The sequence below is a fragment of the Tachyglossus aculeatus genome, chromosome 17 (assembly GCF_015852505.1).
Source record: "Tachyglossus aculeatus isolate mTacAcu1 chromosome 17, mTacAcu1.pri, whole genome shotgun sequence".
NCBI lineage: Eukaryota > Metazoa > Chordata > Mammalia > Monotremata > Tachyglossidae > Tachyglossus > Tachyglossus aculeatus.
In genome coordinates this window covers 42,666,823-42,694,124 of record NC_052082.1, presented here as the reverse complement: position 1 = coordinate 42,694,124, position 27,302 = coordinate 42,666,823, and the positions used below count along the sequence as shown (strand labels likewise).

Below are 27,302 nucleotides of genomic sequence, written 5' to 3'. Positions count from 1 at the left end.
TGCCACGTGACCGTAGGCAAGCTCCTTAATTCCTCTTTGTTTCATTTTCCTCATCCGTAGAATGGATATCCAACATCCGTTCTCCTTCTTCCTTAGACTGTGATCCACCTGTGGGATCATTAGGGGAAGTCCAAAGTGATTAACTTGTACCTACCGCAGGGCTTGGAACGGTGCTTGACATAGTAAGCACTTAACCAATACAATAATACTATTTACTTCCCAGGGAAACTTTATATCCAAAGAGAACAAATCAATCAGAGCCGTTATCGAGTGCTTACTGTGTGCAGAACACTGTATTAAATGCTTGGCAGACACATCCGCTGACCCCCAGGAGCTTACGAAGGAAGACAGACATTGGTTATGCACCTAAGTGCCTTGGGGCTGAGGGAGGGGTGAATATCAACTGCTTGGAGAGTACAAATCCAAGTGCATAAGTGGCACAAAACGGAAAAAGAAGTAGGGGAAATGAAGGTTTAGTCAGGGAAGGCCTCATAGAGGAGATGTAATATGAATAAGGCTTTGAAGGTGGGAATCCTCCGCCTTACCTCCTTCCCTTCCCCACAGCACCTGTATATATGTATATATGTTTGTACATATTCATTACTCTACTTATTTATTTTACTTGTACATATCTGTTCTATTTATTTTATTTTGTTAATATGTTTGGTTTTGTCCTCTGTCTACCCCTTCTAGACTGTGAGCCCACTGTTGGGGAGGGACTGTCTCTACATGTTGCCAACTTGTACTTCCCAAGCGCTTAGTACAGTGCTCTGCACACAGTAAGCGCTCAATAAATACGACTGATTGACTGATTGAGAGTAGTGGTCTGCCATATATGACAGGGGACGGAGTTCCAGGCCAAAGGGAAGATAATAATAATGGCATTTGGTAAGCGCTTACTATGTGCCAAGCTCTGTTCTAAGCGCTGGGGGGAGATACAAGGTGATCAGGTTGTCCCACTTGGGGCTCACAGTTCCAATCCCCATTTTACAGATGAGGGAACTGGGGCACAGAGAAGTTAAGTGACTTGCCCAAGGTCACACAGCAGATGACTTTGAAAGCTGTTAAGGGAGAAATGGATGGTCGAGCCAGAGATCAAGGGGTCCTGGCTCCTATTCCAGTTCTCCTAATTGCTGGAGGAACATTCCTTCCTTTTCAGATCCCCATCGCCAACACTATAATATTTTCTTCCTGTTTCCTTTCCCTCATCATAAGCCCTAAGCAGGCAAGTGCCTCAGCAAGGTTCCTCTCTTGATAGTCCCAACACAAGATGAGACCAATCCTAAAGTATCTCACTCATGTCATGACTGGGGAAGCAACGTGGCTCACTGGAAAGAGCTCAGGCTTTGGAGTCAGAGGTCGTGGGTTCAAATCCCGGCTCCGCCACTTGTGAGCTGTGTGACTTTGGGCAAGTCACTTAACTTCTCTGGGCCTCAGTTCCCTCATCTGTAAAATGAGGATGAAGACTGTGAGCCCCACATGGGACAACCTGATTACCCTGTATCTACCCCAGTGGTTTGCACAAAGGAAGCGCTTAACAAATACCAACATTATTATTATTATTATGACTGGAAAATTACTGAAAAGCCAATCAGCCCTTTGGTTTGCCAGTCAATCACATTGCCAAATCTCCGTACAATAGCTCTTTCAACGAGCCCTGATTTAAGGCTACCATCCATCTTTTTTTCCAGCATAGATCCCAATCACTCCCAGACCCGTCGGTCTTCACTACTGGGTTCTGTAACGAAATCCACTATGGAAACCAAAACAGATAAACGGGACCCAGTAGAGATGTAAGCTCATGGGGCAGAAGGCTTGACAGATAAACCCACTTCAAAAAAGCCCCCATTCGAATTGGGTGCATATTCCTCCCACAAATAATGTTCTGCTGGCATTCCAACTCTGTGGAGAGTCGAGAAACGCGTCCAGGACATTAGAGATCCAAGCAAGGAAGACTGCGAGTAATGAGGGTTAGAAAGAAAGAGGTTAACACTCATTCGAGATCAAAACTGAAACTAATCTTAAGGCCCTTAGGATTGCAAGCTACGGTAAGTTCATGCTGAAAGAAAGCCGTGACAGTATTGCCACCTCAAAGGAGGAGAGGTAAGGCGAGGCAGCGTGGTCCAGTGGATAGAGCCCAGGCCTGGCAAGTCAGAAGGACCTGGATTCTAATCCCTCCTCCGCCACTTGCCTGCTGTGTGATCTTGGGCGAGTCATTTCACTTCTCGGGGCCTCAGCTGTAAAATGGGGATTAAGAGTGTGAGCCCCACGTGGAAAAGGGGCCGACTTGTATCCATCCCAGTCCTCAGAACAGCGCTTGGCACATAGCAGATGCTTAACAAGAACCATTAATTAAGCAGCGTGGCTCAGTGGAAAGAGCACGGGCTTTGGAGTCAGAGGTCACGGGTTCCAATCCCGGCTCCGCCAACTGTCAGCTGGGTGACTTTGGGCAAGTCACTTCACTTCTCTGGGCCTCAGTGACCTCATCTGTAAACTGGCGAGTAAGACTGTGAGCCCCCCGTGGGACAACCTGATCAGCTTGTAACCTCCCCAGCGCTTAGACCAGTGCTTTGCACATAGTAAGTGCTTAATAAATGCTATCATTAGTATTATTACCGGCATGGTGCCGCGGTTCACATATTTATCCTATTCATTTTATTTTGTTAATATGTTTTGTTTTGTTCTCTGTCTCCCCCTTCCAGACTGTGGGCCCACTGTTGGGTAGGGACTGTCTCTATATGTTGCCAACTTGGACTTCCCAAGCGCTTAGTACAGTGCTCTGCACACAGTAAGCGCTCAATAAATATGATTGATTGATTGATTTGCACATAGTAAGTGCTTAATAAATGCCATTATTATTATTATTAATAATAATAATAATAATAAGTTTCAATAGAGTGTGAACTCTTGTGGGGCTCTACTGCCACCTTATGGCTGAAAACCATATATACGAGGCACAAATTGAAAACCTTGGCTGGGCTACCGTATTTTTTACACTTAAGGGTTTTCTACATCATCAATCGCATTTATTGAGCGCTTACTATGTGCAGAGCACTGTACTAAGCGCTTGGGAAGTACAAATTGGCAACATATAGAGACAGTCCCTACCCAACATTGGGCTCACATCATTTAGTAAGGCTCTTCAGAGAAAGACGGGAATAAATTCTACCTAAACGATGCCCTAATGAGCACTGGAAAGACTCTCAGCATCTGTGTTTCAACCCCATGGACGGATTGGTGAAGTCTTCCTGAGTTACAGACCTGAAGGCAAACACTTGAATGGACACGGCGCGCGTCTCCCCAACTCAACAGGGTGAATTTCCTCAGGCCTGACTGAGGACAAGAGGTAACACTCCTCTGCTAGGATGAGTGTAGGGACTGTGAGCCCACTGTTGGGTAGGGACTGTCTCTATATGTTGCCAACTTGGACTTCCCAAGCGCTTAGTACAGTGCTCTGCACACAGTAAGCGCTCAATAAATACGATTGATTGATTGATTGATTGATGATCAACTCAGTACGGCAGGCGTGGACAGATCCACCGATCCTGCAGAGGTGGAAAGGGGCTGGATTCATCTAGCGTCTAGATCTTTCCCGTGGAGGTTATAGTGGTCTGTTTGATCACATCACTCAGTGGTATTTATTGAGCACTTGCTGTGTGCACAGCACTGTACTAAGCGATTGGGAGAGTACAACAGAGTCGGCAGACACATTCCCTGCCCATAACAAGCTTCCAGTCTAGAGTTTCAAGCCCAATACAGTGTGGCCTAGCGGACGGACACAGGCCTGGGACTCAGAAGGACCTGGGTTCTAATCCCAGCCCCGCCACTGTGGGACTTTGGGCAAGTCATTTCACTTCTCTGTGCCTCAGTTCCCTCATCAGTAAAACAGAGATTAAGAATGTGAGCCCCAGGTGGGACAGGGACTGTGTCCAAACTTATTAGCTGGTATCTCCCCCAGTGCTTAGTGCAGTGCCTGGCACATAGTGAGCGCTTCCCAAATACCATCTCAAAAAATAAAAATACACCCGGCCGTTCCTCAGAGAGGGGCTTACCATGCTGGAACTGAGTCTCCACTCGCAGGTACTGCCGGAGCAGGTCCATCACCACGGCCTTCATGTGGCCTCGAATGCCACTCCGGTACCTGTGTGGGCAAAGGCCATTAAACCATCAATCCACGAATTAAAGCAGGCTCCGCGAGCCTTTCCACTCAACAGAGGAGAGGAACTGGCCCGGATGCCCATTTTACTCATTCAGCTATAGAGATTTCCCCAGATTTTCAGGCTTAAAAATAAATCGGGTAACTGGGAAGAATCGTACCAACTGGAAAATCCCCCCCCCCCGGGTTCTGGGACTTCCTCTCTACGGACCCCCCCTCAGTTACTGCTATCCAGTGTGCCATTACAGTGACCATGAGAAAGGTCAGGCGATACATTTTTGCCAGCTGGGAGAATTTTCAAGCTTGTCAAGTGAGAAACAGCATCCAGAGAAGCTGGCAAATGGCGCTTAGTACAGTGCTCTGCACACAGTAAGCACTCAATAAATACGATTGATTGATTGATTTGGGGCTGTCAATTAATAATGGCATTTATTAAGCTCTTACTATGTGCAAAACACTGTCTTCCTGAGCCCCTTCCTTCCTCTCCCCCCCGTCCCCCCTCCATCCCCCCATCTTACCTCCTTCCCTTCCCCACAGCACCTGTATATATGTTTGTACATATTTATTACTCTATTCATTTATTTTACTTGTACATACCTACTCTATTTATTTTATTTTGTTAGTATGTTTGGTTTGGTTTTCTGTCTGCCCCTTGTAGACTGTGAGCCCACTTGTTGGGTAGGGACTGTCTCTGTATGTTGCCAACTTGTACTTCCCAAGCGCTTGGTACAGTGCTCTGCACACAGTAAGCGCTCAATAAATACGATTGATTGATTGATTGATTGAAGTATCATCGGAGATATGTGCAGGCGGGGCACGGGGGGGATCTGCTGCACTTTCTCAACTTTTGTAGGTGATTTACAGTTCACCTGAGACAGTTCCTTGATACAGCCCCTCCTTTCCTTCCACTCTCTGCCCCCAAAGAGAAATACACACATATACACTCCCACACACTCACCTCTGCACAAGTTGCACAATGCTCTGCGTATTCATGAAGAAAACCTCTCTCTCAGACTTGCGGTTCAGAGTGGCCGCATGGCTGTCCAAGATATTGGCAATCTACGACCCAGAAGAGAGAGCACTGTAGTGGAGCGCAACAACAACAGCCTCTCTCCCCAAGCAGTCTCCTCCTGCACGGCGGTTCCTGTCTTTCACATAGCCGGGAGCAACTGGGGGTTATTGGAAGCTGAAAGCTCTTCTGGGGCGGACAAAATGACAATGAATCCCCTTCAAACCCGTCCCCGGGGAGCAGATATCTTTATCACAAAGCACTGCCATCGCAGCAGGGCCTGTCGCGGGCAGACTCATCATACTTGCTGAGTTCCTGATGGGGTCACGGAGAGCCCCACTGAAATCAATAAAGATGGTAGTTGTTAAGCTCTTACTACGTGTCGGTACTGCACTGAGCGTTATCTTTGTCCAGAAACGCTCTGGACATATTACTCCCCTCCTCAAAAACCTCCAATGGCTACCGATCAATCTGCGCATCAGGCAGAAACTCCTCACCCTGGGCTTCAAGGCTCTCCATCACCTCGCCCCCTCCTACCTCACCTCCCTTCTCTCCTTCTACTGCCCAGCCCGCACCCTCCGCTCCTCCACCACTAATCTCCTCACTGTACCTCGCTCTCGCCTGTCCCGCCATCGACCCCCGGCCCACGTCATCCCCCGGGCCCGGAATGCCCTCCCTCTGCCCATCCGCCAAGCTAGCTCTCTTCCTCCCTTCAAGGCCCTGCTGAGAGCTCACCTCCTCCAGGAGGCCTTCCCAGACTGAGCCCCTTCTTTCCTCTCCCCCTCGTCCCCCTCTCCATCCCCCCGTCTTACCTCCTTCCCTTCCCCACAGCACCTGTATATATGTATATATGGTTGTACATATTTATTACTCTATTTATTTATTTATTTATTTATTTTACTTGTACATTTCTATCCTACTTATTTTATTTTGTTGGTATGTTTGGTTCTGTTCTCTGTCTCCCCCTTTTAGACTGTGAGCCCACTGTTGGGTAGCGACTGTCTCTATGTGATGCCAATTTGTACTTCCCAAGCGCTTAGTACAGTGCTCTGCACATAGTAAGCGCTCAATAAATACGATTGATTGATTGATTGATTGAGCGCTGGGGTGGATCCAAGCCAATCGGGTTGGGCCCAGTCCCCGTCCCGCGGGGGGCTCGCAACCCCATTTTACAGACGAGGTAACTGAGGCCCAGAGAAGTGACGTGACCTGCCCAAAATCACACAGCAGACAAGTGGCGGAGCGGGGATTAGAACCCAGGTCCCAAGCCCGAGCTCTACCCGTTACGCCAAACTGCTTCTACTTCATTCATTCATTCATTCAATGGTATTTATTGAGCGCTTACTGTGGGCAGAGCACTGTACTAAGCGCTTGGGAAGTACAAGTCGGTAACATATAGAGACGGTCCCTTCCGCTTCTTTCCCTACAGCTGAAGGGTAAAGCAAAGAGATACCAAAGACCCTAAAGGCCAAACCACAAACCACCCCTATTGCAAGAAAGACACCAGAAAATAAAGGGGTTCCCTAGAATCAATCACATCCCTTCCCCACAGCACCTGTATATATGTATATATGTTTGTACATATTTATTACTCTGTTTATTTATTTTACTTGTACATATCTATTCTATTTATTTTATTCTGTTAGTATGTTTGGTTTTGTTCTCTGTCTCCCCCTTTTAGACTGTGAGCCCACTGTTGGGTAGGGACTGTCTCTATATGTTGCCAACTTGTACTTCCCAAGCGCTTAGTACAGTGCTCTGCACACAGTAAGTGCTCAATAAATACAATTGATTGATTGCTTGACAACGACAGAGCCTAGAAGAACAATTCTATAGGGCACAGTGAACAATCTCTCTTTTAACGGCAACTGACTTCGGGGGCTCCTCGTGCTCTTCGAAGAGAGAAGAGAAGCAGCATGGCTAAGTGGAAAGAGCCCGGGCTTTGGAGTCAGAGGTCATGGGTTCAAATCCCAGCTCCGCCACCTGTCAGCTGTGTGACTTCGGGCAAGTCACTTCACTTCTCTGTGCCTCAGCTACCTCATCTGTAAAATGGGGATGAAGACTGTGAGCCCCCCGTGGGACAATGTGAGCCCCCCGTGGGACAACCTGATCACCTTGTAACCTCCCCAGTGCTTAGAACAGTGCTGTGCACATAGTAAGCGCTTAATAAATGCCATCGTATATTCTAAGAGTTGAGGCAGTCTTACATTTTATTTAATGCTTGTATTTTTGTGCTCAACTGAAACAACTTCAGGAAGGTATATATATATATATATATATATATATATATAGGAGGTATATATACCTGTATGTATGTGTATGTACGTGTGTGTGTGTATACACGCCTGTATGTGTGTATGTGTGTGTGTGTGTGTGTAGGTATATATACCTGTATGCATGCATGTATGTATGTATGTGTGTGTGTGTGTGTGTGCATACACACATACATACAGGTATGTATAGACCTGTAAACTATAGATATACAGGTATATATAGGCATATATACCTGTATATGTGTGTGTGTGTGTGTGTATAGGTATATATGCCTGTATGTGTGTGTGTGCACACACACACACACACACACACACACACACACACACACAGGTATATACAGGTATATATGCCTGTATGTATGTGTGTGTGTGTGTATATATATATGTGTGTATATGTTTGTACGTATTTATTACTCTATTTATTTATTTTACTTGTACATTTTATTTTGTTCTCTGTCTCCCCCTTCTAGACTGTGAGCCCACTTTTGGGTAGGGACCATCTCTATATGTTGACAACTTGTACTTCCCAAGCGCTTAGTACAATGCTCTGCACACAGTAAGCGCTCAATAAATATGATTGATTGATTGATTGACTGATTGAAGCGTGTTTTGGGGGGGGATTCTTTTTTAAATGCCGCAGTAATCAGATTTGATCGCTGGCGAGCTTGAGTGGCAATAGCCGGGGGGATAAGAGTAATTTCCCGAAACCTCTCCTGTGATCGTTCAGGACTCCCCTCAGCGAGAACACAAGTTGCCACATCGCTGTGGCCAGCAGCCGCCGACACAAAGCGGGGAAAAGGGTTGCTACTGGTACCTGTTGGCTGGGAAACTGGCAGAGGACAGATGTAATGTTGCTGGCGTACTGGGCCATCTCCTTTTTGATGGACTTCTCCACATTTGGGGGGATTCGTCCGGAGACACTGGTCATGATGTCCTGCAGCTCCAAGAGAGGCAAGGAAGGGTCTCTCAGAGTCTTCATCAGCCGTTCAACCCAATCCTTCACCTGAGGGAAAAGAACCTGCTGTCAGGAATCAACAGAACTCGAGTATTTAACACACAACCTAATTGGATCGAGCGCTTGTGTTCAGGACACTGGATTAAACTTTGGAAAAGCCCAATAGCGGTAAGAGATGGTTCCTGCCCGCAAAAGGCTTACGATCCGATGGGAGAGACAGACACGTTATTTAGAGTTAGGAGGGTAAAGCAAATGGAAAGATAGATGGGTGAATAAAACAGGACTTAAGCGCTAGACACGGCTGTTGGGACAAGCAAATTAATCTGGTAATGTCTCCTAAAAGAGGAGGAGGCTGAGGAGGAGGAGGAGGAGGGATTGCAGTTCTTTGAAGATGGGGAGAGCTGCGGTGTGGTGGATTTGAAAGAGGAGGGAGTTCCAGGGTGAATGGCGTCGCCCGGGGATGAAGAGAAGAGAGAAAGGGACAGTGAGAAGGTTTGCATGATAGGAGTGTAGAGCACAGGCTGGGAGTAGCAGGCGAAGAAACCGGAGAAACCAAGAAAACCGAGCTGCAGGCTACTCTTGAAACCAAGAACCTCAACTCAATATCAAAGAGCACTTCGTTTTAACTCAAACGGAGGTTGGTTCAGCAAACACTGCCTACTCTTGCCCGTTCTTATTTAAAAGGGTCAACACATCTGCCAAACCACTGCAGCATTTGAACGGAATAAGACGTTAAAATTCTGCATTAAGGAAAGCTAGAGGTCAAGCTGACTGAGAAAGAGAAGGAGGAGGGACAGGGTTCAGTGAGGGTGAGGGTTGGGGGAGAGGATTCAAGCAGCGTGGCCCTGGGGAAAAAGCCTGGGCCTGGGAATCAGAGGACCTGGGTTCCAATTCCGGCTCTGCCACGTCTGCTCTGTGGCCTTGGGCAACCAAATAATAGTAGTAATAATAATAATAATGGTATTTGTTAAGCACCTGCTATGTGCTAAGAATTGTTCGAAGCACTGGGGTAGATACGAAGTAATGAGGTTGCCCCACTTGGGGCTCACAGTCTTAATTCCCATTTCACAGATGAGGTAACAGGCGCAGAGAAGTTAAGTGACTTGCCCCAGGTCACACAGCAGACAAGCGGCATTAGAGCCCACGTCCTCTGACTCCCAAGCCCGGGCTCTGCCCTCTGGGCCATGTTGCTTCTTGCCTTGGTTACCTCATCTATAAAACGGGGATTAAAACCGTGAGCCCCACGTCGGATATGGACTGTGTCCAACCAGATGATCGTGTACCTACTCCAGCGTTTAGTACAGTGCCTGGGACATACTGTTGAACAAATACTCAAAAAAAGGAAAAATTCAAGGTGGAAGGGCAGGAACGTTGATTTGAGTAAGGAGAGTTAAGAGTGAGGAGGGATATGGTGGAAGGAGAGAGCAGCTCTCCTACCGAGAGCTCACCTCCTCCCAGAGGCCTTCCCAGACTGAGCCCCCTTTTTCCTCCCCTCCTCCCCAACTCTACCTCCTTCCCCTCCCACAGCACCTGTATAGATGTTTGTCCAGATTTATTACTCTATTTTACTTTGTACATATTTACTATTCTATTTATTTTGTTAATGACGTGCATTTAGTCCTTCTAGACTGTGAGCCCGTTGCTGGGTAGGGACCGTCTCTACATGTTGCCAACTTGTACTTCCCAAGCGCTCAGTCCAGTGCTCTGCACACAGTAAGCACTCAATAAATACAACTGAATGAATGAATGAGTCCTTATCGGGTTCAGAGCAACGTACTAAGCACTTGAGAAAGCAGAATACAACAGAGCTCTTCTAAGGAATAGTTCTATGTACATTTCTGAAGGAAATCTAACTGCTTTTGGTTTCTTTTTGTCATTCAAGGAGCCTTCCCCTCCCCACAGCACCTGTATATATGTTTGTACATATTTATTACTCTATTATTTATTTATTTTATTTGTACATATTTCTTCTATTTATTTTATTTTGTTAATATGTTTTGTTTTGTTTTCTGTCTCCCCCTTCTAGACTGTGAGTCCGCTGTTGGGGAGGGACTGTCTCTGTATGTTGCCAACTTGGACTTCCCAAGCGCTTAGTACAGTGCTCTGCACACAGTTAAGCACTCAATAAATACGATTGGATGAATGAATGAATAAATACGATCGAATGAATGAATGAATTTAGCTTTAGTTCTATTTTTTCTGACGACTTGACACCTGTCCACACGTTATGTTTTGTTGTCCAGCTCCCCCGTCTAGACTGTGAGCCCGCTGTTGGGTAGGGACCGTCTCTATATGCTGCCAACTTGTACTTCATAAGCGCTTAGTACAGCGCTCTGCACACAGTAAGCGCTCAATAAATACGATTGAATGAATGAATGAATGAATAAATACGATCAAATGAATGAATTTAGCTTTAGTTCTATTTGTTCTGACGACTTGACACTTGTCCACATGTTTTGTTTTGTTGTCTGGCTCCCCCGTCTAGACTGTGAGCCCGCTGTTGGGGAGGGACCGTCTCTATATGTTGCCAACTTGGACTTCCCAAGCACTTAGTACAGTGCTCTGCACACAGTAAGCGCTCAATAAATACGACTGACTGAATGAATGAATGAAAACAGCCTGCCGATTGATGGAGAACCGTGGAGAATCTTCAACTGTCTTCTGAACTGCAGGATCAGGCCCATTGTCTGAGCCTCAGAAATCCACTCCAGGGCCCCAGTCATTCCAGAGATAAAAGTTAGGGAGGAACAGAGCCAATTAGTGACTCATTTAAGAGTGTTAAAGTCTAGACCTCTGACACTAAGAGTGTTAAAGTCTAGACCTCTGACACACAAAGCAAAGAGTCAAAGGACCTTTCCCTTTCAAAAATTTGGCCCCCGGGGCCACCTAATTAACTTGAATCTACCCCAACTTTGAACAGTGATAAATGTATGTGCTTAACAAGCACCATAAAAAAGGAAGCTGCAGGCAAGCAGAAATTCTGCCTCCCCTTCTTCCGCCTGATTCGCAGAATTAGACAGATTCGCGCTACGGTGACACAGAATGGCGGCAGAATCTTCCTGCGGTTGGTCCTGTCACTTGGCTCAAACCTTGAAAGCGACAAACGAGTGCCCACCCGCCCGTCAAAGGACGCGCCTTCCCTACCCTGCTGCTGAAGAAGGGGTCCGGGAGACAGTAGCCACTCATTACGTTGACGAGGTTGTCCAAGACGTAGTGGAAGACTCGGTGGAGTTTCTCGCCACGCAGGGCCGTACTCTGGATCCGTGGTAAAATCCCGGTGTGCAGTTCGGCCTGTTAACGCCAAATAAATCTGAGTGACCGACCTGCACTCAGGCTGGCGCGGGTGAAAACCTTTAAAACAGCCCTCGGACTCAACAGGGAAGACTCGCACCCGTCACATCGGTGGTCAGGAGAGATTGCCACGACTTGGCTCGTAGGGGAAGAGAGCCCCTGTCATCCTCAAAATCCAGCCTGTCTGCGAAAGATTGTTTTGCTGCAGAAACTAAAGGCTTTGATCACCCACTAGACGGTAAGCTCGTCGTGGGCAGGGGATGTGTCTGTTTACTGTTATATCGAGAAGCAACGTGGCTTAGTGGACAGAGCACGGGCGTGGGAGCCAGAAGGAGCTAGTTGCTAATCCCTTGTGACCTTGGGCAAGTCATTTCACTTCTCTGGGCCTCAGTTACCTCATCTGTAAAATGAGGATTAAGACTGTGAACCCCATGTGGGACAAGGACTGTGTCCAACCCAATTACCTTGTACCGCCCCCTCCCCCCCGGCGCTTAGTACAGTGTCTGGCACATAGAAAGCGCTTAAAAAATATCACAATTATTATTAGTGCTATAATCTCCCAAGCCCCCTCTCAGGATGGCACCTGGAGAGCTTCCAGTTCTTTACCAATCTCAAATACGGGAGGGAGAGTCAAGCAGAGGCCGATCCACTCCATTCCTAGCTTGGGCGGTGGCTAGCGAGTGGAAGGCCATCTGCTAGACGTCAAAACTCACCGGTGTTGGGAAGCAGAGGCGCGGGAGAGAGTCGAGGGCGGAGACTCAAGTTTATCCCGTGGAAGTAAGCAATGGTAAACCACTTCTGGATTTTTTAATCAAGAAAACTCTACAGATATACTACCAGAACAACTGCAGATGGAGGTGGGGCGTTCCGGGAGAGACAGGCCCGTGGTGTCGCTAAGGGTCGGAGTCGCCTCGACGGCATAATATAAGACTCTCCCAAGTGCTCGGTGCCGTACTCTGCACATAGTAAGCGCTCAATAGGACTGACTTACTGACTGACATCCATAGAGAAAGAGGGGCTGGCTACAAACCAAGAACAGAGGCAGCCCCAGGTCTGCCTCTCTCTGAGAGGTCCCGAACAAGTATGGTATCTTCCCAGTCACCTGCTGAACTTTGGTAGGGTTGTCCAGCTGCAGTTTGGCAATCACGCAGCCAGGGTCGAGGGCGGCCCCGGGCCGCTTGACATAATGGATGCAGCCTGACTCCACGGATGTCAGAGTCATCACCATCTTCATCACCTGGGAAAACCGGAGAACCCTGCAATTAGGGGACCCGAGCCCGGCAGGCCCGCAGGAGACCGATATCTGTCTATTTCTTCTTGGAGGCGGGACGGCCCCTGACCAACCCAAGTGAACAGGCTGTTCTGAGAGGGGCTCTAAAGGGCACGATCCCTCATACTCCCTTGGAAAATCATCCCGGTATTTAACGAGCCTTCCCCTGGGGAAGTTCTTCCTTTAACCGAAATCCCTGCTCCAACCATCGAAGCCCTGTTCCGCTGGGACTGTTCTTAGCAGTACCTGATCCGTGAGACCCCTCAATCCGCTGTCTGATTATAGGGCTGACTATTCCTCTGATCCCAGGAAGGGGCCTTTGCCATCTAGACTGTAAGCTCCTCGTGGGCTGAGAACACGTCCACCAACTCCGTACTCTCCCCCAAGCAGTGCTCCGCACACAGTAAGCACTCGATAAATACGCCTGATTGACCGGACACGTCTACGAACGTCAGTGGGAATTACCCACCCCTCTGCTCTGGCCTGTTCCTAATGGTGATTTCTTTCCCGGCCCTTCCCCTGCCTCTTCCCCCCCGCCCGCCCCAGTCTTTCCTGACCTCGATCTCGGCGTAGCACTGGCCTGCAAAGACATGACCCCCGTCTTCCACGATGTACTGGATCAGCTTCCCGGCCGAAGGGGAGCGCAGCACCGAAGGGTCGTTCTCCTTCTCGAACACACACGTCTTGTTGCCGATCGTGATGCGGTACCTGGGAGACGCGGCCGGATTCAGGGAGGCGGAGGGCTTTGGCACGGATGGGGACAGAGGCGGCAGGGCGTCCAACTTGGAAAAGATTTGGGATCGGGCCGCCGCCGCGAAAATGAAAAGCCACATCTACTGGGGTCAGAGGACCTGGGTTCTAATCCCGGCTCCGCTGTCTGTCAGCGGTGTGACCCTGGGCAAGTCACTTCACTTCTCTGGGCCTCAGTTCCCTCATCTGGAAAACGGGAATTAAGACCGTGAGCCCCATGTGGGACCGGGACTGTATCCAACCTGATTAGCCTGTATCTGCCCCATCACTTAGTAACAATAATAATAATAACAATAGTATTTGTTAAGTGCTTATTATGTGCTAAGCCCCGGGGTATATGCAAGGTAATCAGGTTGGGTACGGTCCCTGACCCATATGGGGTTCACAGTCTTAATCCCCATTTTACAGCTGAGGGAACTGAGGCACAGAGAATATATATGATGGCATTTATATATACATATGTATATATATACATATATGTGTAATATACAATATACATATATATTATTATATGATATTATATTATTATAATGTACATGTAATGTATTATATATTATATATATATTCTCTCTCTCTCTCTCTCTCTATATATATATATATATGTACATAATTTGTTTTGTTGTCTGTCTCCCCCGTCTAGACTGTGAGCCCGCTGTTGGCCAACTTGTACTTCCCAAGCGCTTAGTCCAGTGTTCTGCACACAGTAAGCGCTCAATAAATACGATTGAATGAATGAATGAATGAATATATATGATGGCAGAGAAGTGAAGTGACTTCCCCAAGGTCACACAACAGACTTAGTACAGTGCTCTGCACACAGTAAGCGCTCAATAAATACAACCGAATGAATAAATGAATGGACAAGGGGCGGAGCCGGGACTCAAACCCACGTCCTCAGACTCCCAAGTCCGGGCTCTTGCCACTAGGCCAGGCTGCTTCCCTTAGTACGGTGCCTGCTGCTGTATTTTACTTGTCCATATCTATTCTATTTATTTTATTTTGTTAGTATGTTTGGTTTTGTTCTCTGTCTCCCCCTTTTAGACTGTGAGCCCGCTGTTGGGTAAGGACTGTCTCTCTATGTTGCCAACTTGTACTTCCCAAGCGCTTAGTCCAGTGCTCCGCACATAGTAAGCGCTCAATAAATACGACTGATGATGATGATGATGAATTTGTACTTCCCAAGCGCTCAGTACAGCGCTCCCCACACAGTAAGCGCTCAATAAATACGATTGATGAGGATGCTGCGTAGTGAGCGCTTAACAAGAACCGTTTTCTTGTCCTTGATTTCTCGGGCATTTCCTGGCCGCGGTACCTGTCCACCTCTTCTTTCATGTAGGTGGTGTAGCTGCTGCCGTCGTAGGACAGAAGCAGCCCGCCGTCGCTCAGCCGATGAACGTCCACTTCCATGCAGGAGCCGTTCATGATCACCACGTAGGAGTTGGGGGACTGCCGGGTCACCTGTGGGGAGCCGAGACCACCCGCTGAGGGGCCGGGGCCACCGTCCGCTTCCTGCCGGGGATCTGCAGTTGGGTTTTTACCACCCCACGGGAGAACCACTGCGGCCCAGTTTCTACAGCACGGGCCTGGAGGGGGGGGTCAGAAGGAGCTGGGTTCGAATCCCAGCTCCGCCCCTTGGCTGCTGCGGGACCCTGGGCGAGCCACGTCACTTCTCTCGGCCTCGGTTCCCCCATCTGTAAAATGGGGAATGAAGACCGTGAACCCCACATGGGTCAGGGACCGTGTCCAACCTTGCATCTAGTATTTAATAATATTTTGCTTGCGCTTTGTAAAGCACATTTCCCTTGAACTCCTGAACTCCCGGGCTCTCCGCCAGTTCTTTCCTTTGTACCTGTCTGTTCTTTTTACTCCACAACTTGTCAGCTTCACTCCTCACCCGCTCAGATAACTGTCGAGTTCGAGTCCCGCCTCCCCCACGTGTCTGCTGTGGGACCTTGGGCAAGTCACTTCCCTTCTCTGTGCCTCAGTTCCCTCATCTGTAAAATGGGGATTAAGACTGTGAGCCCCACATGGGACAACCTCATCTCCTTGTATCCCCCCCAGCGCTTAGAACAGTGCTTTGCACATAGTAAGCGCTTAACAAATACCAACATTATTATTATTATCTACCCCATTTGGGGGCCTGTAGCCGACCTTATTAACTTGTATCTACCTCCGGCGCTTAGAACAGTGCCTGGCACATAGTAAGCGCTTAATACAATTTTTTAAAAAATGAGGAAACTGGACGCAGCTTTTTTTCCCTCCTTGACTTTCAGTCAAGAACTGAGTAGCCTCACACATAATCATAATAATGGTGATGGCATTTATTAAGTGCTTACTATGTACAAAGCACTAAGCGCCGGGGAGGTTGCAAGGTGATCAGGTTGTCCCACGGGGGGCTCTCAGTCTTAATCCCCATTTTACAGATAAGGTAACTGAGGCACACAGAAGTGAAGTGACTCGCCCAAAGTCACAGAGCTGACAACTGGCGGAGCCGGGATTTGAACCCCTGACCTCTGACTCCAAAGCCCAGGCTCTTGAAGCAACTTGCCCAAGGCCAAACATCAATGTGCCAAGCACATTGAGAAGCAGCGTGGCTCAGTGGAAAGAGCCCGGGCGTTGGAGTCAGAGGTCATGGGTTCAAATCCCGGCTCCACCAATTGTCAGCTGTGTGACTTTGGGCAAGTCATTTGGGCGCAGTACAATATAGTTCATTCATTCAATTGTATTTACTGAGTGCTTACAGTGTGCAGAGCACCGCACTAAGCGCTACACTATATTATATAGTATAATACAGTAGAACAACAGACACATTCCCTATCCACAAAGACCTCACAGTTTAGAGGGGGAGACAGACATGGTTTTGTTCTCTGTCTCCCCCTTTTAGACTGTGAGCCCACTGTTGGGTAGGGACCGTCTCTATAGGTTGCCAACTTGTACTTCCCAAGCGCTTAGTACAGTGCTCTGCACACAGTAAGCGCTCAATAAATACGATTGAGGATGATGATGATGAATACAGATGAATAAAGAAATTACAGAAATGTACATATGTGTGGTGGGGATGGGAGGGAGGATGAATGACGGGAGCAAGTCAGGGCAACGCAGAAGGGAGATGGAGGAGAGGGGAGCTTAGTCAGGGAAGGCCTCTTGGAGGAGATGGGCCTTCAATAAGGCTTTAAAATGTTGGATATGAGGAGGAAGGTCGCTGCAGGTCAGAGGTAGGATGTGGGCGAGAGGTCGGCGGTGAGACGGACGAGATGTAGGTACAGTGAGAAGGTTAGCGCTAGTGGAGCCAAGTGTGCGGGCTGGGTTGTAGCAGGAGGGTAGCGAGGTTTTCAGGAAGACAACAACCCTTCCTTTTTATCTGGCCTGTTTTAAGACACCGCCAGGCTGTGACTTTAGAACCACTTCAGCAGCCTGATCGCCAACTTTCTCCAAGATTAATCTGCAAAGGCCACGTTCCGCCCAAGGATGGAGAAAGGAGGGAGCAGGACCCCCAGGAGGTGGAGAGGTGGGGAGGAGCTGGAACCCCGGGGAGGTAACTTACCTTCAATACATACTTGGCCCCTTCATAGATCAGCTCTACGTCTGCCGTGTTCAGAAGCGTATGAGCGGGCAGTACTTGACCCCTGAAAGAAAATGAAAAATACTTGGTGTTCCGAAATCCAGGGACCCAAAGGGAAATGGACCCCACAGAGTGCTGAGCACGGGGAGCTGGAGTGGTCCGATGGAAACAGCAGGAGCATAGGAGTCAAGAGGACCTGGGTTCAAAAACCAGCTCTAGCTCGTGCCTGTGTGACCTTGAGCAAGTCACTGAAATTCTCTGAGCCTGCTACCTCACTATAAAATAGGGGTTCAATACCTGTTCCTCCTTCTTAGACTGTGAACCCCCTGTGGGACAAGAACTGTGTCTGATCTGATTATCTTGTGTCTTTAGCAGTGCTGAGGGCAGTGCTTTACATAATGAGCACTTCACGAATTCCACCATTACTATTATTATTATAAAAATATTGTCCTTGGGTCCTTCCCCACTTAGTTTTCCTCGAAGGGGACTTTTAGACTGTGAGCCCACTGTTGGGTAGGGACTGTCTCTATATGTTGCCAATTTGTACTTCCCAAGGGCTTAGTACAGTGCTCTGCACATAGTAAGCGCTCAATAAATACGACTGATGATGAAAAGGATGAAAGTCTTTAAGCCAAAATCAAGTCATTAGGCTTTCTTGCGCCTGGCTCTCACGCTAATATCTTCAATGATGCCAATAATTTTCCATTCGCGACACAAACGCAAGGCGGGTAGCAGCGGTCCCCTGGATGATGGTCACAGTCCCCATTTAGACTGTTAACATGCGGTTGGGAAGGGATTGTCTCTATTGTAGCGATTGTCTCTATCTGTTGCTGAACTGTACTTTCCAAGCATTTAGTACAGTGCTCTGCACACACAGTAAGCGCTCAATAAATACGACTGAATGAATGAATCGTTCAACAGCAGTGGGACTTATTGAGTGTTTTCTGTGTGCAGAACACTAAAACTAAGTGCTTGGGAGAGTACAGTACAACAGAGCCGGTAGACGTGTTCCCTGCCCACAATGAGCTTACGGTCTAGAGGAGGAGACAGACGGTAATGTAAATCAATCAATCCATCAATTGTATTTATTGAGCGCTTACTATGTGCAGAGCACTGTACTAAGCGCTTGGGAAGTACAAATTGGCAACATATAGAGACAGTCCCTACCCAACAGTGGGCTCACAGTCTAATAAATAATCTATGATGCGCACTTTATCATAGGTAAGTATCCCTGGAGTGGGCAGGCCTCTTTGCCAGGCAGGGGCGGCACACTCTGACCCCTGAAATCAAGTCGCTTCACCTGCCGAAGAAGGCACTGAACCGCTCACTCTTTATTATGATTGATAATAATAATAACAATAATAATAGTACTTAACAAGTACTATGTGCCAAGCACTGACCTAAGCCCTGTGGTAGATACAAGCAAATCAGCTTGGTTGGTTGTACAACGGGCTCAGTCTTAATCCCCATTTTACAGATGAGGCGACTGAAGGACAGAGAAGTTAAGTGACCCAAGGTCACACGGCCGACAGGTAGCAGAGGCGGGATTAGAACGCGGGTCCTTCTGACTCCCGGGCCCAAGCTCCATCCGTTAAGCCAGGCCGTTACCTCTTCTCTACTAGGAGACCAGACTAAACAGCTAATCTACACCAGTTCCAGTAACCACTCCATGACATCATCATCATCAATCGTATTTATTGAGCGCTTACTATGTGCAGAGCACTGTACTAAGCGCTTGGAAAGTACAAATTGGTAACATAGAGAGACAGTCCCTACCCAACAGTGGGCTCACAGTCTAAAAGGACATCTCGAACAGGAACAAAAAGCCTCCACCCATTCCTCTCTAGTCATCCCCCGGACCGGCTGAAGACATCAACCAGTGCTCGCTCCCGTCCGGATCCTCAGGAACGCGATCCCGGAACCAGGCAGGAGGCAGCCATCTCAACTGACCGGTGAGCCGTTACTCGCGGGAATCCGACCTACCTCTCCAGGGAATGCAGGAAGTTGGAGACGCTGTTCCGCAAGCTCACGTCGGCTACGTGCAGGGCTCCACACACGACCCCCAACATGGTGTCAGGCCGCTCTGCCTAGGAGCGGAGGAGACTGCTCAAAGACTTCCCCAACAGCTCCCACGCTCAAACGCGCGCGTCAGTACGACCGGCAGAAAACGGTCAACGCCAACGAAGAATTACTCCTCGATGTCCCATGCCGTGCCCAAGTTGCCGTATGTAGTAGGCGGGGGGGGTCGGACTACTGAGCTAGGATGAGGGCCTCTCCGTCTTCTCCACGGTAGGGAGGGGGGTCATTCTGCGTGGCGGGGGTACGTCGGAGGGAGGTCGAGCACAAACGCTTTCCATTACGGAAAGGTTCACGGATCGTTCCGGGGGGTAAGCTTTAGGTGAGTTTTGGTTGGGATCAATCAATCAATCGTATTGATTGAGCGCTTACTGTGTGCACAGCACCGTACTAAGCGCTTGGGACGTACAAGTTGGCAACATATAGAGACAGTCCCTACCCAACAGTGGGCTCACAGTCTAGAAGGGGGAGACAGAGAACAAAACCAAACATATTAACAAAATAAAAGAAATAGAATAGATATGCGAAAAGGGTGATGGGTACAGCCACTACTGCCTCCGTAGAAAAGATGTAACCCTACCACATTCCATATTAAATATTTATCCACATCCAATTATCACCCGTCAAATCTAGGGTAATCCCGGAGCAGATCCAAAGCACTTAGGATCTGGGTCGGCTTGAAAGGAGGAATTTGCGGCCACGCCGTGCCACGTTATATGAGGAAAAATAATATGTTCAATCTGTTATCATACCCGAGGAGGTGATAAAACAGGCATAAGAAATGAATACACAAAACTGATAAACAAACCCTAAGCAATCTCAAGACTCCGAAGCCTCACGGGTTGGCTAGAATCCATACAATCAGTGCTAAATGAATTCCAGACATCCATCGACTGAATACCCTAACGAACTCTTGTCTTATGCCGTCGAGTCGTTTCCGACCCATAGCGAGACTGCAGCCGCGTCTCTCCCAGAACGCCCCGCTCTCCATCTGCAATCGGTCTGGTAGTTTGGCCATAGAGTTTTCTCGGTAAAACTCCCGAAGTGGTTCACCACTGCCGCTTTCCGTGCAGTAAACCCGCGTCTCCGCCCTCGACTCTCTCCCGTGCCGCTGCTGCCCAGCATGGGCGAGTTTTGGTTTATAGCAGATTGCCTTCCACTGGTCACTGCCAAGGGGCTAATGAACTCACGACCACCTGAACTCAAGTCCTGCTGCTTTAAGTGGAGGCGCTGGGTTTTTCTAACCAACACGATGGGAAAAACCAGCGCTCCAAATGACTGCTGGTTGAACACGGCTCAATCCAACCCCCAAGGCAAGGGCCGTACCTGGACTTTCTCGGCTATCAGTCTGTCCAACCAGCCGGTATCGATTCTGTTCTGCTGGAAGCTCTCCGTCTCCAACAATTTGATGAGGTACTCGACGGTGGTTCGGAAGTCCCCTCGGATGGACAGCTCCTTCAGGGCCACCACCATGTTCCTTAAAGAGAAGAGGCATTTCAGGAAAAAAATACATATATATATATATATATATATATATATATATACATATATATATATATATATATTTATACACTTGGCAGCTCCACACACGCTGCTTTTCATCATCAGATGGTTTTCTAACAGCCAGTGGCCGGACCGTGAGAGGGCAGTGCTTTCAATCAATCAATCAATCGTATTTATTGAGCGCTTACTGTGTGCAGAGCACTGTACTAAGCGCTTGGGAAGTACAAGTTGGCAACACACAGAGACAGTCCCTACCCAACAATGGGCTCACAGTCTGAAAGGGGGAGACGGAGAACAAAACCAAACATACTAACAAAATAAAATAAGTAGAATAGATATGTACAAGTAAAATAAATAAATACATAAATAGAGTAATAAAGACGTACAAACATATATACATATATATATTTATGTTTGGTTTTGTTCTCTGTCTCCCCCTTTTAGACTGTGAGCCCACTGTTGGGTAGGGACTGTCTCTATATGTTGCCAATTTGTACTTCCCAAGCGCTTAGTACAGTGCTCTGCACATAGTAAGCACTCAATAAATACGATTGATGATGATGATGATAACATATATACAGGTGCTGTGGGGAAGGGAGTCCTCTTAAAGTAGTATGGAAACTGCCGAGATCTACTGAGTTTTGATCTCTCGTTACGTCCAGTCATCAACACATCCTACCTGAAGTTTCATCACGTCCGCGAGTATAGCTCACGATACATTCACCCCTCAGAGGGGGGATATATCAGTAAATGAACTGACAAGAAAAAGCAGAACCGAGGTATAAAATACGCCTAGATATGAACTTCTAATTGGCTTTTCAGGGGGATACTTTTGTAGGAGGGATGTAGCATTTTTTAGGAAATCCAGTCAAAAGGCTGGGTACTTACGAAATAGCTTCCTCTCTGTTTTCTCCCCAGGAGAAGCAGTGGCCAAACTGAGAATCTGCAAACTCGTGAAGTCCCCCGGCAGCCGCAACGCTAAAATATCCCCAGACGTTCTTGTTACTGCGGAAATTCAGCTCCTGGACTGTTCCCGAACTAGGTTTAAAACCCTGCCAGAGGAAGGCGAGGAATAAAAGAGGCCGTGTCACATTTCCGAGAAATAACTCCATTTAAGAGGCAACAGCATAATGGCACACAAAACTCCAAGGGGCTAAAGGGAAACAGTGGGCTTTATTCAGATCCTCTCGTGCTCCCTCGTCATTCGACGTCTAAGGACTTGGTTTACCTAACGTGTCTCGGGTTCCCGTGGTTTGCTCGCGGTCAAGCTGGGGCTGGGGGAGGTGCGGACGCATCCAGCGACCGAGCCTCAAGTTACCTCGTCTGGATTCTCACTGGTGATCCGTGCCGCGATGACATGGCCCCGGGGGCAGGGGACGTGGGCGGAGTTCTCAAAATCAATGGGGACGTCGCCCCAGGGGGACACCCCATACATCATGCGTATGTCCTTGATTCGGTAAAGGGGAATTCCCATGGCGATCTAGAGGACAACAAACACGTGAGGATAATTCTCTTCTCCGATCTGCTTTCCTTGAGAATTAGGGCGCTGCCAAGCCAATCGCATCAGAGTTAGTCGATGAAAGGATCCACTTCAGGTTAAATGAAGCAGCCCGGGAGGCTCCAGGTTACAGAACTGCTCCATCCGAATCCTGATTCGGATTCAAGCCCGCAACCTTGGTGTCATCCTCGACTCCGCTCTCTCATTCACCCCTCACAACCAAGCCGTCACCAAAACCTGCCGGTCTCAGCTCCGCAACATTGCCAAGATCCGCCCTTTCCTCTCCCTCCATACCGCTACCCTGCTCGTTCAAGCTCTCATCCTATCCCGTCTGGACTACTGCATCAGCCTTCTCTCTGATCTCCCATCCTCGTGTCTCTCTCCACTTCAATCCATACTTCATGCTGCTGCCCGAATTATCTTTGTCCAGAAACGCTCTGGGCATGTCACTCCCCTCCTCAAAAATCTCCAGTGGCTACCGATCAATCTGCGCATCAGGCAGAAACTCCTCACTCTGGGCTTCCAGGCTGTCCATCCCCTGGCCCCCTCCTACCTCACCTCCCTTCTCTCCTTCTGCAGCCCAGCCCGCTCCCAAGCCCACTGTTGGGTAGGGACTGTCTCTATATGTTGCCAGTTTGTACTTCACAAGCGCTTAGTACAGTGCTCTGCACATAGTAAGCGCTCAATAAATACGATTGATGATGTTGATGATGATTTACTGCCCGATCAGAATGGCCAAATTCACCCTTGTTGGCTTCAGGCCTGCAGGCTGATTTCAAAGCACTGAGGCAGAAGGTGCCAAGTGTGGTGTTACAGAAGACACAGGTTTCATAATCTGGTTTGTGCGGAGGTGAAAGATCATCTTCTATGGCTCCCAACTTCTCTACGACTTAGCAGACACGGGCCCTTGGGTAGCCAGTGCAACACCCGCTTACTCTCCGTCTTTGACTAGGAGCCCCATGTAGGAAAGGAACTCCATGATTAACTTGTATCTACCCACCCCCAGAACGTAGAACAGTGTTCACCATCACCATCATCATCATCAATCGTATTTATTGAGGGCTTACTGTGTGCAGAGCACTGTACTAAGCGCTTGGGAAGTACAAATTGGCAACATATAGAGACAGCCCCTACCCAACAGTGGGCTCACAGTCTAAAAGGGGGAGACAAAACCAAACATACTAACAAAATAAAATATATAGAATAGATATGTACCAAATAGAGTAATAAGTATGTACAAACATATATTCACCACATAGTGATTGCCTGAGAAACGCAGTAATTAATAATCGTAATGGTAATAATAGTAATACTATGGTTCTGGTCGACCACGGGATCAGAATTAGTATATCCGCGCTGTGTTGCAGCTACCTCGATGAGGTACCTCTAGTAATAATAATAATAATAGCATTTGTTAAGTGCTTACTGTTCTAAGCGCTGGGGGGGATAAAAGGTGATCAAGTTGTTCCACGTGGGGCTCACAGTCTTAATCCCCATTTTACAGATGAGGTCACTGAGGCTCAGAGAAGTTAAGTGACTTGCCCAAGGTCACACAGCAGACATGTGGCGGAGTCGGAATTCGAACCCATGAACTCCAGCTCCAAAGCCCGTGATCTTTCCACTGAGCCACGCTGCTTAACAAGTACCACAATTAGTATTCTGATTATAAACACAAGGCCAATGGATTTGACCACAGCTTCCTTCTCTAATAATAATAATAATGATGGCATTTATTAAGCGCTTACTATGTGCAAAGCTCTGTTCTAAGCGCTGGAGAGGTTACAAGGTGATCAGGTTGTCCCACGGGAGGCTCACAGTCTTCATCCCGATTTTCCAGATGAGGTAACTGAGGCCCAGAGAAGTCAAGTGACTTGCCCAAAGTCACACAGCTGGCAAATGGCAGAACTGGGATTTGAACCCCTGACCTCTGATTCTAAAGCCCGTGCTCTTTCCAGTGAGCCACGCTGCTTCTTTCATGACCAGAACCACAGGGAGAAGGAATCCCTCAAGAAAACCTGGAAGAATGTGAAATGCCCAGTATACTCTTTGGTCCGGAGACGTGTCGGATCCCATCAGAAATTCCCGCTGCTTCCCGTGCTTTCCGTTTCCGCGTGGTCCTAGGGCCAAGGCAGCATTAGAGGAGCTTCTCCCTTGACTGTGAAAGGCCAGACCCTCTCCTACCCTTAACTGGACACGCCTGCATCCCCACTGTACCTACAATAGTACAGCAGATGAACACCCAAAGGGTGGTTAAATCTGCCACGGGTGTACATAGAACCTGGCCATCATCTGCTAAAGGTACAGCCCCGGCCTGGATGTCAGAAGGGCCTGGGTTCTAATCCCGGCTTGGCTACTTGTCTGCTGTGTGACCGTAGGCACGTCACTTCACTTCTCTGTGCCTCAGTTCCCTCACCTGCAAAATGGGGATTAAGACTGTGAGCCCCAAGTGGGACATGGACTGTGCCCAACCTGATTAACTTTTATCTACCCCAGCGCTTCTCCTCCTCTAGACTGTGAGCTCATTGTGGGCAGGGAATGTCTGTTTATTGCTGTAGTGTACTCTCATATTGAGCACCTACTGCGTCCAGAGCACTGTACCAAGTGCTTGTACCAAGTACAGTGCAACAAAAGTCCGATGACCACTCACGGGATCCGAACCGAAGATTCTCTGTTATCTCGAAGACCTCGGACTGAGGCTCTCATTCTGAAAAATGGGGTTATCTGCCTAACGTGAATATCTCGAAAAACAAAAAACAATTACTCCCGCCTTCTTCAATTGTACCAAGTACAATTGTACCAAGTACAATTCTGCAACAAATAGAGACATTCCCTGCCCACGGCGGGCTCACACCCCAAGTACTTAGTGCAGTGCTTTGTACACGGTAAGCGCTCGATAAATACGATTGAATGAATGAATGAAAACAGTGCCTGGCCCATAGTAAGTGCTTAACAAATTCCATTTAAAAAAAAAGGCAAGTTCTACTTGTTTAAGGCCTCACCCCATGGTACAGACACCAAAAATTAAAAAAAAAAAAAGTCAAGCACACTCTGCTCCGCCATTTCAAAGCATTCCTGTGTTCCCTGCTTTACCAAGGAAGCAGATTTCATTCGTTGTGCGGGCATGCATGCGTGCACACAAGTCTCTGACACACTAACTCATAGACCACAAATCACTGACACCTATAAACACGGAGAAGAAGCTACTGACACACACGGCACGAGTCACCGGTTAGAAAACGCTGGGAGCCACCCAGATGCAAGCAGCATCCCCCTTCTCGGGTCCTGGAGGAGCCAGCCTCATACGCCCTTTGTGTCCCCGGTTCGCAGGCTACCCCGACTGACCTGGAGCTGGGCGGCAGGCAGATTCACGTCGGCCACCATCTCCGTACAGGGGTGCTCCACCTGGAGCCGGGGATTCAGTTCCAGGAAGTAAAAGCTGCCGTCCTGGCTGTAGAGGTACTCCACCGTGCCGGCGCTCACGTAGCCAACCATCTTGGCCAGCTTCACTGCGCACTAAAAAGACAAGCGGGCTCGGAGTTCCGGTTGTGGGCTTCCCCACTCTGGTCCGTTCCCACTTCTCACCCGCGCCCTCCAAAACTCCCAACGAGAAACACAAAAAAGAAAAGTACAACCAAGATTCGGCGACAACTCGGGCCGTCGCCCTCACTGCATGTGAGACGATGTCTGGTCGCTAAGGTAGGGAGACTTTTGTGGGAATTGATGATAAGTCTATTGCTCTGTCGCAAGTCTCCGTTCAGTCTGGGGGGTAATACAGCCTGTACTGCAGCCCACTGTATGCTTGGACTGTCTGTAGTAAAGGGGATGGGAGGGAATCATACGATACGGCATCTCCGATGGGAAGAACTGCCTTCACCGCCTTAGGAAACCACACATCAAATCTCAAATCTACATCTTTTCTCCAAGATTGGAGCCCCCAAAGTCAGGAGCATCATTCCAAAGTGCTTCGGAGGGATGCGCTTCCAGCGTTCAAATTTCACTTGTTGAACTAGGAAGATGCAGGAAATGTCTCTTAAAGGAGAAAGTTACGGGGAGAATTCTAAACTGCGTTAACACACGCCACTCTTGGGCAAACCGATGTCCGATGACCACTCACGGGATCCGAACTGAAGATTCTCTGTTATCTCGAAGACCTCGGACTGAGGTTCTCGTTCTGAAAAATGGGGTTATCTGCCTAACGTGAATCTCTCGAAAAACAAAAAAACATTTACTGCCGCCTTCTTCAAAGCCTTACTGAAGGCACATCTCCTCCAAGAGGCCTTCCCAGACTAAGCCCCTCCTTTCCTCTTCTCCCACTCCCTTCTGCATCGCTCTGACCTGCTCCCTTGGCTCTTCCCCCCTCTCAGCTCCACAGCACGTGGGTACATATCTGTCATTTATTTATATTGATATCTGTCTCCCCAGCTCCAGAGTGTACGCTCGTTGTGGGCGAGGAATATGTCCGTTTACTGTTGCATTGTACTCTCCCAAGTGCTTAGCAGAGTGCTCTGCAAGTAGTAAGTGCTCAATAAATATGAATTTATGAATGAATGAGTGAAAAAGAGCATAAGCGGCATCCACTTTCCACCTCAGGTACCTAGGAACATTATCCAACGGGGAAAGGAGACACCGTTCAAGTCTCAGGCATCGGGCACTCACCTTTTCCATGCGCTCGAAAACGTCGGAAGTCGCGATGGTGGCCGGAGCTTCTTCGATGATCTTCTGGTGCCTGCGCTGAACGGAGCAGTCACGGCCGAAGAGGGAGATGGCGTTGCCGTACTGATCGGCCAGAATCTGCACTTCCAAGTGACGGGACTGTTTGGCCAGTCTCATCACAAAGATGGGCGAGCCGGGCACCTCGGCTTGAACCTACGAGCGAAAGGGGAATTAGACAAATTCCAGATGCAAACCATCTGCCGACATTCTCGTTGTTAAGAGGCTGTACTGTCAACTATACTGCCT

The 27,302-nt window shown here is 48.3% G+C and overlaps 1 protein-coding gene and 1 long non-coding RNA gene across 4 annotated transcripts in view; one reads left to right on the top strand and one right to left on the bottom strand.

The window, feature by feature from the left end:
* Positions 1-27,302, bottom strand: part of ACACA (acetyl-CoA carboxylase alpha) — a 270,884-nt gene that overhangs the window by 189,140 nt on the left and 54,442 nt on the right. For all 3 annotated transcript variants that reach the window (XM_038758869.1, XM_038758870.1, XM_038758871.1), the window contains 14 exons: positions 27,000-27,209; positions 25,686-25,856; positions 22,164-22,325; positions 21,734-21,897; positions 20,669-20,819; positions 19,250-19,353; positions 17,249-17,330; positions 15,017-15,162; positions 13,512-13,662; positions 12,787-12,921; positions 11,538-11,684; positions 8,253-8,441; positions 5,115-5,215; positions 4,053-4,141 (listed from right to left, as the gene is read on the bottom strand). In XM_038758869.1, coding sequence (XP_038614797.1) covers positions 4,053-4,141; positions 5,115-5,215; positions 8,253-8,441; positions 11,538-11,684; positions 12,787-12,921; positions 13,512-13,662; positions 15,017-15,162; positions 17,249-17,330; positions 19,250-19,353; positions 20,669-20,819; positions 21,734-21,897; positions 22,164-22,325; positions 25,686-25,856; positions 27,000-27,209 — 2,002 coding nt within the window. The remainder of the gene's footprint in view (positions 1-4,052; positions 4,142-5,114; positions 5,216-8,252; positions 8,442-11,537; positions 11,685-12,786; positions 12,922-13,511; positions 13,663-15,016; positions 15,163-17,248; positions 17,331-19,249; positions 19,354-20,668; positions 20,820-21,733; positions 21,898-22,163; positions 22,326-25,685; positions 25,857-26,999; positions 27,210-27,302) is intronic.
* On the top strand, positions 19,285-22,030 carry LOC119939108. Its single transcript, XR_005454639.1, has 2 exons — positions 19,285-19,490; positions 21,764-22,030. It is a non-coding gene; the product is annotated as an uncharacterized LOC119939108 (long non-coding RNA).